At 40.5% G+C, this 13996-nt stretch overlaps 1 protein-coding gene across 4 annotated transcripts in view; it reads right to left on the reverse strand.

Moving 5' to 3' along the window:
- CYLD (ubiquitin carboxyl-terminal hydrolase CYLD) overlaps nucleotides 1-13996 on the reverse strand; it is a 239003-nt gene that overhangs the window by 11426 nt on the left and 213581 nt on the right. For all 4 annotated transcript variants that reach the window (XM_068355082.1, XM_068355080.1, XM_068355081.1 and 1 more), the window contains one exon: nucleotides 9585-9653. In XM_068355082.1, the coding sequence (XP_068211183.1) occupies nucleotides 9585-9653 (69 nt within the window). The remainder of the gene's footprint in view (nucleotides 1-9584; nucleotides 9654-13996) is intronic.

A 13996-nucleotide genomic window follows, 5' to 3' on the forward strand; every position in this document is an offset into this window, starting at 1 on the left:
AGGTTTGCACAGTTTGCAAGGACCTGCTCAACGAGGCGTTCGAGTCTCCCCCGTCAGCGGAGGCCAGGGACATCGCTCGCGAGAAACTACGCAAGTGGGTGCGTGGTTTCCAGAAGAATGCCACGGGGCCCTATCTCCCTAGTGAGAAGATGAGAGCTTTGCTCTTCCCTAAGGCATCTGCAGAGGCCGTCATCCCCAAACTGGAGATCCCCTGTGTCCAACTGCCGGTTGATCCAGACGTTTCGGACGCACTCCAGGACATCCACCTTGATGATGATGAGCGGATGTCAGAGGTGTCGGATACCACCTAGAGGACCCCGAGGGTCGAGAAGAGGAACCTACAGAGGCTCCTGACTCCGAAGAAGAAGGTGCCCCTACACCCTCTATCACTTCCGTAGTCATCTCAGAACTAGTCCCCTCTACATCGTCCACTCCTATGCCCACAAGAGCGGACACACCCGTGGATAATTTCCAAGCCTTGATTGCGGACCTTGATGTGAGACTCCACCAGAGGGACGAGGATTTCATTAAGGAAATCCTTCGTTTAACGAAGCAACCCCAGAGGAAGATCACCGTGAAGGACCTTCCAGCCTGCTCTGTGACAAACCCATGGAGGCATGCAGAGCACATGCCTATCACTAGCGGCAGGATATTCGTAAACGACTAGCTAGGCGCCGTCCCCCTTGAAGAGGTGGAATTCTGGCCTAGCTTCGAAGCATATCCGGACTGCTACATTCGCCTCAAGTCCAAACCCGTTTCCAAGGAAGAAACCGAGCCTAAAGAGGTCATTGTGTTTGACCACGCAAAGGCTCAATCTCTGCTAGCCGGTTGTCTGAAGGACAAGGGCTACACCAACTCCAAGGTGCCGGCCCTGAGCAAGAAACACCCGTCTTTTCTTGCTCCTACCACCATGGTCTTCCCCTTCGCGGAGAAGTCCCTCCTAGCAGTGTTGAAGGCGGTGGAGGAAGGAAAACCCTGCCCTACATTGGAGGAATGTAGGCCCCTCTCCCTTGCCCTACCCCCTGACGACAAGAACTGGAAAGACATCCAGTTAACTTTCTCTGTGGGAAAGTTGGAGGCCGACATCGCTGGACGTCAGTTCAACAAAAACCTCCCTAAGCTCTCCGAATATCTTCTTCGTCGGGAGCAGAACACGAAAGAGAGGCTGGCCGCCTCCCTTTCCCTCCAGGTGCAAATGGAGACGATGGCTGGGGAACAACGGACCACAGGCTTCTACATGGTCTTGGCCAAGACCCACCTTGCTACCCTGACAAAGGACTTTTATAGCTTCATCAGGGCACGGAGAGCCTGCAGAGAGTTCGTGTTTGCGAATGCCACCATCAAACACGAACCAAGGAAGCTGATTTCCTCCAACATTTGGGGGAAAGATCTCTTTCCCAATGACCTCGTGAAAGAGATCGTTGACAGGACCGCCACGGAGAACCGGAACCTTCTCCAAAAGTGGGGCAGGTCAGGTAAAAGGAAATCTTCTCAGGATGAGGGCCCCCAACCGAAGAAGAAATCCAACAAGCCTAGACCTCAGCAGCGTCAGGCTAAACGCCAGTTTCCGTCAACCGCTGCTCCCCAGTTGGTGGGTCAGCCCCAACAAACCTTCCAACTGGTACCCCAGCCGGTGGTGACTCAGTCACCAGCCTTCACGCCCGCCTACGAAAGCCAATCGACTACCTTTCGTCCCAGAGGTAGAGGCATCGGCAGAGACTCCTCTCGGCGTCCCTCCAGAGGGAAAGGAGGAAAGGGAGCAAGCGGCAGAGGTGGTAAACCCTCGGGCAACCAGAAGCAATGAGATGCTTCCGGTGGGAGGAAGACTCCGCCTTTTCCAGGATCGTTGGACCTTTGATCCCTGGGCTCACAACATTATCAGGAACGGTCTAGGGTGGAGCTGGGTAACACCACCACCAGCTTTCCACCAATTCTTCCAACACTTCACCCCCGTTCTGGAAGAATACGTCCAAGAACTCTTAAACAAGAAGGTGATCAAGAGGGTAAAGTCCACCAAGTTCCAAGGAAGACTATTCTGTGTTCCCAAGAAGGACTCCGACAAACTCAAAGTCATTCTGGACTTGTCCCCTCTCAACAAGCTCATAGTGAACGACAAGTTCAAAATGCTGACTCTTCTACACATAAGAGCCCTACTGCCTCAAAAGGCATACACAGTCTCAATAGACATGGCAGACGCCTACTGGCACATTCCAATGAATCGCCAGACCTCCTCCTACCTAGGATTCAGGCATCAAAGAAGACAGTACGCCTTCAGAGCCATGCTCTTCGGGCTAAACATAGCCCCAAGGATATTCACAAAGCTCGCAGAGACGATCGTTCAACAGCTACGCTTACAAGGCGCCCAGGTGATGGCTTACCTGGACGATTGGCTGGTGTGGGCAGCATCAGAAGAAGAATGCCTGCAAGCTTCCACAAAGGTAATCCAATTCTTGGAACATTTGGGCTTCATGATCAACACCAAAAAGTCTAGACTTTCTCCAGCTCAGAAGTTCCAACGGCTAGGAATCCATTGGGACCTTCAGTCACACCGTCGTTCCATTCCACTAAAGAAGAGAAAGGAAATAGCAGGATCTGTCAAGACACTCCTCAAATCCAAACGGATTTCAAGACGACAACAGGAACGGGTAGTTGGCTCCCTTCAGTTTGCTTCAGTGACAGATCCAGTGCTACGAGCACAACTAAAACATGCATCGGGAGTCTGGAGAAGATATGCATCAAACGCTCGAAGAGATCTCAAGAGACCTCTGCCGACTCGACTACGATCACTCCTCAAGCCGTGGTCGGAGGCAAAGAACCTTAAAAGCTTGGTACCTCTTCAACTACCGCCTCCCTCGGTCGTTATCCATACGGACGCATCGCTAGAAGGATGGGGGGGTCACTCCCATCAGCGTCAAGTTCAAGGAACATGGTCTCCCCTATTCAAGATGATTCACATCAACATCTTGGAGGCCATGGCAGTTCTTCTCACCCTAAAGAGGCTGTCTCCACGTCCCTCAGTCCACATTCGACTGACCCTGGACAGCGACGTCGTGGTCAGATGTCTCAACCGTCAGGGCTCAAGATCGCCCCAACTCAACCAAGTGTTGCTGCCCATCTTCTGCCTTGCGGAGAAGAAAAGATGGCACCTCTCAGCAGTTCACCTACAAGGATTCCGCAACGTGACAGCGGATGCTCTATCCAGGACAGCCCCGATAGAGTCAGAATGGTCCCTAAATGCAGACTCATTCTCCTTCATCTCCCAAGAAGTCCCGGAACTGCAGATCGACCTCTTCGCATCGAGCGACAACAAACAACTTCCTTGCTACGTGGCCCCATACGAGGACCCCTGAGCGGAAGCGGTGGACGCCATGTCCCTGGATTGGAAAAGATGGACCAAGATTTACCTGTTCCCTCCACCCAACCTTCTGCTAAAAGTCCTCACCAAGCCGAGATCCTTCCAAGGAATAGCGGCCCTAGTGGCCCCCAAGTGGCCCCGGAGCAACTAGTTCCCATTGATCCTGGAGTTACAACCCTAGCTAATTCCCCTGCCGGATCCAGTTCTAACCCAACAAGTTCAGAAGTCGACTGTCTTCGCTTCATCGAAGAAAACCCGAGACCTTCATCTCATGATTTTCTCTCCCTAGCCGTCAAGAAGAGGTTTGGGATCTCGAAGAAAAGCTTAGACTTCTTAGAGGAATATAAAACAAAATCTACCTGAAGGCAACACTAGTCATCTTGGAAGAAATGGGTGTCCTTTGTCAAGGCTAGAAATCCTACAGAAATATCAATAGATTTCTGTTTGTCCTTCTTCATTCACCTTCATGGACAAGGCTTGGCAGCCAACACGATTTCCACCTGCAAATCGTCCCTGACAAGACCCTTACTATATGCCTTCCAAATAAACCTGTCTAGTGACATCTTCAACAAGTTGCCGAAGGCATGTGCTAGAATCAGACCCGCATCCCCGCCGAGACCCATCTCCTAGTCTCGTGACAAGGTGCTCCATTTTGCCTCAAGTTTGGACAATGAAACTTGCCCTCTGAAAGATTTGACTCAAAGTGATTTTCTTATTTGCTCTCGCCTTGGGGGCTAGAGTCAGTGAAATTGTGGCATTATCAAGGGAAGAAAGCCAGATCCAGTTCGCAGAAACAGGCGAGCTCACCCTCTTTCCTGACCCAACGTTTCTCCCCAAGAATGAGCTACCCACCAAAAGGTGGGGTCCCTGGAGAATCTGCCCTCTGAAGGAGGATATCTCTCTGTGCCCAGTGGAGAGCCTAAAGGTCTACCTTCGAAGAACTTCGGACTTCGGTGGAGGACAGCTCTTTAAAGGGGAAACATCGGGTTCTGATTTGTCACTCAAACAACCAAGGGCGAAGATCACCTACTTTATTCGCAGAGCGGATCCTGACAGTACACCCGCAGGTCACGATCCCAGGAAAGTTGCCTCTTCCCTGAATTTCTTCCAGTCACTGGACTTAGAAAGTCTTCGTTCATTCACAGGCTGGAAGTCTTCAAGAGTGTTTTTCAAACACTATGTGAAGCAGGCGCACGAATTGAAACGCTTCGTGGTAGCTGCAGGTAGTGTTAAAACCTGCTGCTTAGTGCTGCGATGAACAGTGAGTTATTTGGGACTTTAACTCTAAGGGTGTCTGTGTTGACCCTAGTGCGCAACATAGTGAAAATAGTGCCACCAAGTGACACTACGGACTGTTCTTATACTAAGGTGAAGTCACATAGACTAAAACACTTGTGCCACATGCTCCTAACATGAAGTGCATATAAGACATTCTAGAAAGACTTATAATTCCTATGGAATTAACGTGTATGATGGCAAGTTTTCCTTTTCAGATACCACATCTATTTCTATTAATGTCCCAAGTCTATGTAACTGATTTGCATTCCATTACAATTTACATTTATTACTTTCATGTATGCTAATTCTTATTTAAGCCCAAATACAAGAATTTGCTTTACTCTTGCGTCGTATTTCGCCCTAATATTGTAATAAAATACTGTTTGAGAGTTTTAATTCCCTCTATAATATGTAAATATATCTGAACAATGAAATACTATTGTTCCTTCATTTATACAAACTCATCTAGACTAAGGTAATTTGTTCCAACACGTTGTACTTACCTTATCTTCTATCTGGCTCTGGGACCGGCAGGTACTTCTGATGCTGGGCGAGTTTCTTTATCAAGTAACTTCGAGACTTTCCATAAGTCCAATAGGACTCATCCCTGCTGGGGGGACAGGAAGCGGTAACATAGCACATGTTTATTTGAGGTGACATATACCGGTAATGTCACAAGGTCTCTGTGGTCATTAGACCAAAGGAATATTGTTTAGAAGTCGAAGGCACTACTAAAAGGGAAAAATCCACGATACATTAATTCACTGGTACACTTCCAACAGGACGACATGGCCTAAGCCCAAAAAACGGATTTTGAGCGAACCGAAAAATCTATTTTTGGGTGAGATAGCCATGTCGTCCTGATGAACCCGCCATTTTCTCTATTTTAGGCCTTGGCAGGCCCCTCCCAATTTTACTGTGTCATGAACCAAGATGGCGGCCAACATGGCGTCGTTTATGACGTCATCCGAGTACCGTAACAGTAACGGAGGAGGAGAAGTTTGTAACGGCTCCTCCCATAACTTGCCACCAACTTCCCCCTCGAAGCGTAAACGCTATGTGGGGTGCAGATAGCTGTGTGGCGTGTCAAGCATACGTCCCGTTATTATACGATATCCTAAAGGGAAACCTTATGGGTACTCGCGCCAGAAGTTAGAATTCAGTGAAACCTTTAGTTTAATTCTCTGAGAATATCTACTGTAGTCATATATACACTTAGGAAGCTACTGAAGGAACCTTCCATCAGGACGACATGGCTATCTCACCCAAAAATAGATTTTTCGCTTCGCTCAAAATCCGTTTATCAATTCAACAGGAGATAGTACATCTCCTAGAATTAATCATATAACTCGATACTTGTCTCCTGTGGAGATTTAAGGGCAATCCCTTCTTCCCTCTGAGTGCTGCCACAGGCGACAACCCTATCTTAATCTTGCCATAGAGTAGTTCACTCAGGCTTGACTAGGCTAGTGTTTTCTGTCTTCCACCCTTGCCAGCGAGTATGTCGGCTAGTGTTTTCGACAGAACCTCAGAGTATTCAGTCTTTCTGCTAGCGGCAGGGTGAGTAGTCACTCCCCTGCCGGCTTAGAGCTGCGGACATAGGAGGCTAAGCCTCCCTAGACCACACTTGAAGTGGTAGTATGATGCCGCCACCTTCTCCCCTGCGGTCTAGAAGACTAGTCCTGCTTCGGCAGACCCTAGGCTGAAGAATAGATATTCTTCTGCTGCCTAGGATGGCGCCGATACTGAAACAATGTTTCAGTCTTGTGTGGAAGTGGCGGCAATCCTGCCGCCTTCTTCTACACTTGATACAGGACCCTTTTCTCTTCCCCTCTCTGTCCTTTAGCGATGGCTTAGCTATATTATTCATTTTTTTCTGTTTTATCTTAATATTAATATTTTTTACAATTCTAGCAATAATTTTCGGATATTATAGGTCACATAGACTGGAATAGTGTAAATATAAAAGAGGAAAGTTTTCTGGCATCCTTACATTGAATAAGAGAGAACTAATATATTTTCTCTCTCTCTCTCTCTCTCTCTCTCTCTCTCTCTCTCTCTCTCTCTCTCTCTCTCTCTCTCTCTCTCTCTCTGTATATAAATATGCAATTCCGTTTCAGAAATATTATTGCATTTTAGAGAATTACAATGATTTAAATAGTTAATTGTGCTTTGATAAAACATTTGTGCTTTTGTTTTAATTTTGGGTTTATTTGATCAATCTAAGTAGTTTGTGTGCTGATCAGATACGGCACCCAAAATACTTAGATTGATAAAATACACCCAAAATTTAAAAAAAAGTACATAAATATTTTAATAAAGCTCAATTAACTATTTAAATAATCGTTATTCTCTAGAATGCAATAATGCTTCCAAAACGAAATTGAATATGAGAGAGAGAGAGAGAGAGAGAGAGAGAGAGAGAGAGAGAGAGAGAGAGAGAGAGAGAGAGAGAGAGAGAGATAGAGAGAGAGAGAGAGAGAGAGAGAGAGAGAGAGAGAGAGAGAGAGAGAGAGAGAGAGATAAGCTGTTGAAAAGTAATCGAATGCATAGTTTTTTTTTATTCATTCAAAAGAAACAATTATCGAGATATTTACATTTTTAGTTTATAAAATAAGCTGTATTTTAGTTTAAGAAAGTATAGATAACATACTGCGCAAGAGACAACACATAAGAAGTTGTGTAATGCTTGTAGAGTAGCAGCGTAGGCTACGAGCCTTGAACGAAAACACTGAACACTTACAGTAAGTTCAATTAAGCTGTACTGTAGTAATATTACTGTTCATATATTACAGTAATATACACTTCAGTATCAGTGAGTATTAGGTTACAGTACAGTATTACTAGATAGGAACAACTTTTGTTATACAGAACAGTAAAGGGATGATGATGACTCGGTAACTTTACATTAGCACATTACTGTACTGTAACATTTCTGTGTCCACTATGTAGTATACATGTGTGCAAATGTACTGTACACTGTACATATGATTGTAAATTGTTGTAAAAAAAAAAAAAAATTAAAACAATATTAAGCAGTATTTACTGGGTTAATCATCAGCTCTGGCACCCACTCCTGGCAAGGAGCAGTGACTTTTTAGGTTAGGAGGTAGCCCACCCTAGTGCAGAATTTATTCGCAAAAATTTGTTTTTCACGCCTGTGTCTGTAACCTAACTATCGCAAAGAATGAGGCCTGACTGTATTAACATCAAAAAAATCTTTCTGGTAATACAATAAAATAGCTTAAAAATACAAGTGTGTAAAAAAACCAGGCAGGTTATTTATTGTATTATTGTATTGTACTGTACAATATACTACCAACTATTAAAAATATGAGCCAATTAAAGAAAACGGTTTGTTTATGCATGATAGTAAGCGTACCTCTTTACAGTAAGGGTAACTGTAATAATTTAAGTAAAATATTGTATAGCATTGTATGTAAGAATTGTGTTATGGTATTTTGTTAATTGGCATTCATGAACCACATTCTGTATATTTTTCTAGAAAATGTCTTGAAGCTATTCTTAAATTATTCTAAATTGTTTATGATGATATTTCTTGAGGTTATTACATATTTTTTTATATCATAATAGGCAGTTACAAGCGTTTTTAAATGGCTTTTTAAATATTCGGGAATTTGACCTATTCACGAGGGGGTCTGGTCCCTAACCCTCACGAATGTCAAGGGGGGGGGGTGGTAAACTATGTACAGTATGTGAAGATATATACAAGAAAAAACAAAAGAAAATTAATGAAAGGCCAGTTAAAAAATTGGGTGGAGAGAGAGACGAACGTCTACTCTTACCGAGCCAAAAGTAAAAAGTGACGATAGAACACAGGTTTGTCTGTGAGAGCAGGGTATTCGGTACTAACCCCCTATCCCCACGCTAACTAGCGGTGTTGTAGTTACACCTCGCTAAAAGTCTCATGGGTAGTTTCAGCTTCGCCGAAAGTATATTATCTAATAAAGAGCGAAAGGTTTGTATTCTGGTGTCTGAACAAAAATGTAAATAAATCTTGAATAGAGTATTTAAAATAAAGAGTCTACCTTGGTTCTTCAAGAAGTAACCCAAGCTAGCCTAACACTTACACTAGAGCTGGTTCCAAGCAACAAAGCAGGATGGAATTCATACACTAGAGCTAAACCAAACTGGAGTGATCAGTCTGACTCTATCATAGCTATTCACCTCACATTTCCTCAAAGAAACTTAGTTAAACAAATTCAGGAGGCATGATTGAACAATTCGCAATAAAAGTATCAAGTACAAACCAATATATCAATTACAAATAATGTCCACTCCTCTCATGGACATCATGTTATAAAAACATTTTTTCTTTTATGGTGGTCAAACTTTTCAGGCTTCTTAGAGAAAATAGCAATGAATTATAGGTTACAGAAGTCATCAAATTAATTATTATTTTACACAGAACATCTAGTGTTACATAAAAGATACCATATATTAAGCAATACAGTATGTTACGCTTTGGAAAGATAAGATTCAGCATTTGCTACTCCAAACAGCTAAATAGCTAGCTGGGGATTTTCTCACCTATCATTGTGATTTACCAGTAATTTTCCTATCAAAATCTCAGATATAAGAAAGATTAAAGATGAATAATTTAAAGGTAAAACTTGGCACTCTGGAGTAATATGGTTTAGGTAACAAATTCAAGTTTACATGTAATTTCACACAAAATCAGACTGGTCAACATATAAGAAAATTTTTTGCTCATGCAAACCACAGATATTAAGGTTTAGTATTAATCGACTTTTGTAAGTAAACATTTATCATTTCCACTAAGCACTATTGAGAGTCCTAAGTTATTGTTTCTTTTTTATGGGAGTTCCAAATTTATAAATGATGGTCTTTCTAAAGATTTGATAAGAATTCAACCAAAAAAATTGTCTGAATGAGGAAAGCTAAATTTTAGACAACATAGGACAATTACCTGGAAGTCTGGAGGTACTTTAAGTTTGCGTGTAGATGCATGACAGCCTCTCTTTTTATGACTGTGAACCTGAAATAAATGTAATGTAAAAATACTAGTTACATGTACATGTGTAAATCTTTTTAATCTTATTTTGAGTAAATCATGCAATAAGTCTTTACAAAAAGATTCCTGCATACTGTGTTTGACAACTCCATAACAGTAAAAGAAAAACAGAATCAAGTGAGAACTTCCATAAAAGAATAAGCCAAAGTGTAATGGGAGGAAATGTTCCAATTAGTATTTATTTTTTAATGAATTGATTCATCATCTTCTAATATTTTTAATTAAATCTCTGCTGTACACTTAGGAGTAAGATAAATGAAAGGAAGGGGAAAGCAAAACCCCAAACAAATTTTAAATCAGATAACAGAGTCTTGGCACTATTTCACTCTCAGTTGGTCAACGTTGTACATTACTAAAACACGAGGCGTGAAAAATCTGCTAGCATATAGACGTGTAGTCTTCTCATCTTGTGTTTCTATCTGCAATGGATGTTTTTTAAAACAAATTCCTGTATTTCCCCTTTTGAGGTAAGCCTTAAGATTATATTTTTGTTATTCAATAATGAACTGTAGCATGTCCTAGCGAAGGAAATCCGGAATTAGGGACGAAAACAACTTGCTTGTCTTTTTGTTTGTGGCATCACTTTTTCGATCGGGAAAATTTTGTATTCTTAAAGGCGATATCTTTTTAAAGGCATGATCAAATATATATACTATTCATATGAGCTTAACCTATCATTTAATATGGTTGCCATTGTATATTATGTCAGCAAAATAGTATAGTCACCATACTGCACATACATGTGCCATGACGGTGCCACAGAGTAGCCGATAGGTTGGGCATGCCGACATTATTCCTCCCCTTGGTCGACTATTTCGCCGATGATTTAGACTACTCTGTCAAATTTATGAAGAAGGTCAAGGTGTACCTAATGACGAAAAACACTCATTGCCCTTTTTCCAACTTCGTAGTATAGCTTCTCACCCCATATTTACGTAATCTCCTTTGTGAATCGATGACCTATAGAAAGATTATCTTCCTCAAAAGGCCAGAGCCGAAGTTTTTTTTTTTCATAATGTCTGTCTCTCTATTCTTTTTGTTGGCAGATCAACACGCTTTCAGTTTCTTATTGGTATTAATTTGATTTTAACATTTCTTTAATGATACAATAACTATTTGTCTTTTTGTTATTTTTATATTTTATCTTTATATCATTTCTTTATTTCTTTTTCTTTATTTGTTTCCCATCTCAGTTGGGTTATAGCTTGACTAATAATAATAATAATAATAATAATAATAATAATAATAATAATAATAATAATAGCAATAATAATAATAATAATAGCAATAATAATAATAATAATAATAATAATAATAATAATAATAATAATAATTTGATACATCTAACTTTTATTTTGAAATTAGTCTTTTGACATACAACAGAAACTTCTTTATTAATAATGTATAGATAATAACGTAAGATTTTAAGAAGATTCCTCATCAGGGGCCTCAAGACTTCTTACTAAAGAATCAATATATTTATCGATAACCACATCTTGCTTTGCATCTTTCTTCTGTAATTTTTTGGCCAAGTGTTTTACGGCATTCGCCCAATTTCTTTTATCCCGGAATGTAATGCTTCTCTTAAAGGTACCCTTAAATCTACCATTTTGAAATAGTTAATTTTTTTTTTGGCTGCATAGGTCTTCACTGTGTCCAAAATAAGTTAAACTAGATTACATTGGGAATAGTATGCGACCATTTTCACTGCAATTTTATCTATCACGTAAGCATTATCTGTATTTCAGGAGTATCCCTTGACCATTTCCAAAAAGTGAAATCAAAATATTGTCTCTAGGTACTGCGCCTTTTTTGATGAGCCATTCTTTTATTTGTGCCTTGTTTTTTATGCTGTGGGAGGTTTATGTACTTTTGCTGTATGATAAGCTGCGTTATCCATTAAAATTATGGAAGATGGTGATACATTCTGTAGCAACCGCTTAGGGAACGATTGTTCAAATACGACACAGTTCATTTAACTGTGATAGTCTCCGTTGTCATTTTACATACTGAATATGAGTTCTGCATTGGGAAAAAATCCTTCTTTTGATCTGGCATGTGATACAATGAGCCTCCTTCTCTTTCCTGTCGGCACTTTAATTACTGTTGCACTCTTTGCTGTGTTATCTATCCAGCATTTTTCGAGAGTAATTTTGGTTCACCAAAGTTTCATCCAGATATATAATAGACTGTCCATCTTCTATGGCTTTGATCATTTTATTCCAAAAATCTTAATCTTGAGCACTGTACCTCGAATCTTTCCAATAAAAGCTGTCAGCCATTAACTTTAGCATACCTACATCCTATCTCGCATAATTTTCCTGGAGGGGACCGTCCGCTATGTCCTGCATTTTTTTTTCTAATTATTCAAAATACACCATTTTTATATATGTTTCAGACATGATACCTTCATCATATTAAAATATAGTCATCTGATCAAAAACTTTTGATTTATTAGCAAAATTCATGATTTGAAAAAAAAATTTAGATTTTTCTTCACTAATATGACACCAATTGTATTGAAAATCATACCATCAAAACTTGTTTATAAACCGAATAACTCTGTGCGACAGATTTTTTGTTTTAATTTTTCTTATTTATTTTTTTTTTTTTTAGAAGCAAAATGATCATGAAAAAAAGAGAAAAACAAAAATCAAAATTCTGTTACACAATATTGTGGGATTTTTATTCTTCTTTTCAATGATATCTTTCCCTCTAAAATTTAACAATAAATAAAAGAGAAAAATGTACCAAAGTGTGAATAATTATGTTTTTGAGTAATCCGCGCCCAAAGATTTGCTATAAATTTTCCCTTTTTTCTTATAAAAATCAAAACATTATTATGATAACCTTACTTTGTACTTTTATTGTTTATCCCTGCATGAAGGCTCCCTAAACAAGGTATTTAAACCCTAAGTTTACTAATACACTTTGTGTGAGGGTGCTATGAGTTCCAGCGGCCTCTCATTGTTGCCAGGGACTGGAATTCTTGGGAGAGAATTTACCTATTCCCACCAATAAATATGTTAATGAAGGTGCTAGACAAACTCAGAACTTTCAGAGGCCAAGTGGCTCTAGTAGCCCCCAACTGGCCCAAGAGCAACTGGTTTCCCCTACTGGTGGAATTGGGTCTCCATCCTCAACGGATTCCCAATCCAATACTAACACAAGTACAGTAGTACAAACTTGCAGTGTGTTAGTTTCCTCAAAAATTCAGTGTCCTAACTTTATGGACTCTATGAAACTTGCAGCTCAAAGAGATGCAGATATTGAGCCTCAGAATACCTTATTTTTAGAATCAGATAAGAGAGAATCCACCCTTCGACAGTATGATTCAGCTGTAAAGAAACTCGCAAAGTTTTTAAGAGACTCAAAGGCTGAGATGATGACTATGAATCTGGCAGTAACCTTTTATAGAACTCTATTTGAATCAGGCCTGGCAGTTAATACTATTACAACAATTAAATCAGCCTTGAAGAAGATTTTCCAAATTGGATTTAATATTAACCTTACAGATTCATATTTCTCATCCATCCCGAGACCTTGTGCCAGATTGAAACCATCAACTCGTCCTACCTCAGTTTCTTGGTTTCTGAATGATGTACTTAAGTTGGCTTCTGACACTCTTAACGAGTCTTGTAATTATATACCATTATTAAGAAAAACGTTCTTAATGAGCCTAGCATCTGGCGCCAGAATATCAGAACTTTCAGCCTTGTCTAGAGATCCAGGTCATATTGAATTTCTCTCGTTAGGAGAAATACTAATTTCTCCAGACAAAAGATTCTTAGCAAAAAATGAGGACATAGGAACAGATGGTCCCCCGGGAAGATTGTTCCGCTTACTCAGGACCCATCTTTATGTCCAGTAAACACTCTGAAAGCATATTTAAATAGAACTTCCAATAAGTCCTCGGGGCCCTTATTTATTAGAGAAAATGGAGGAACCATTACCCTGAAAGTGATCAGACAACAGATTCTGTTATTTCATTAAACAAGCTAACCCAGAATCATTCCCACATGTTCATGATATACGAGCAGTAGCTACATCCATTAATTACTTTCACCATATGAATTTCGATGAAGTGAAAAGATATACAGGCTGGAAGTCCCCAGCAGTTTTTAAACGCCACTATTTAAAACCTTTGGATGCCCTAAAATTTGCAACAGTGGCAGCAGGGAATGTGGTCCCTCCTGAAAATCATGATCCATAATCATAAGGTCTTGTTCTATCTTTTTTCACTTTCCCTCTACCTGCCTTACTTACTGTCCCTACTGTAGTTTTGTTTTATTTTTTCACCTGGATTG

This window comes from Palaemon carinicauda, chromosome 31, assembly GCF_036898095.1.
Source record: "Palaemon carinicauda isolate YSFRI2023 chromosome 31, ASM3689809v2, whole genome shotgun sequence".
In the NCBI taxonomy this organism is placed as follows: domain Eukaryota; kingdom Metazoa; phylum Arthropoda; class Malacostraca; order Decapoda; family Palaemonidae; genus Palaemon; species Palaemon carinicauda.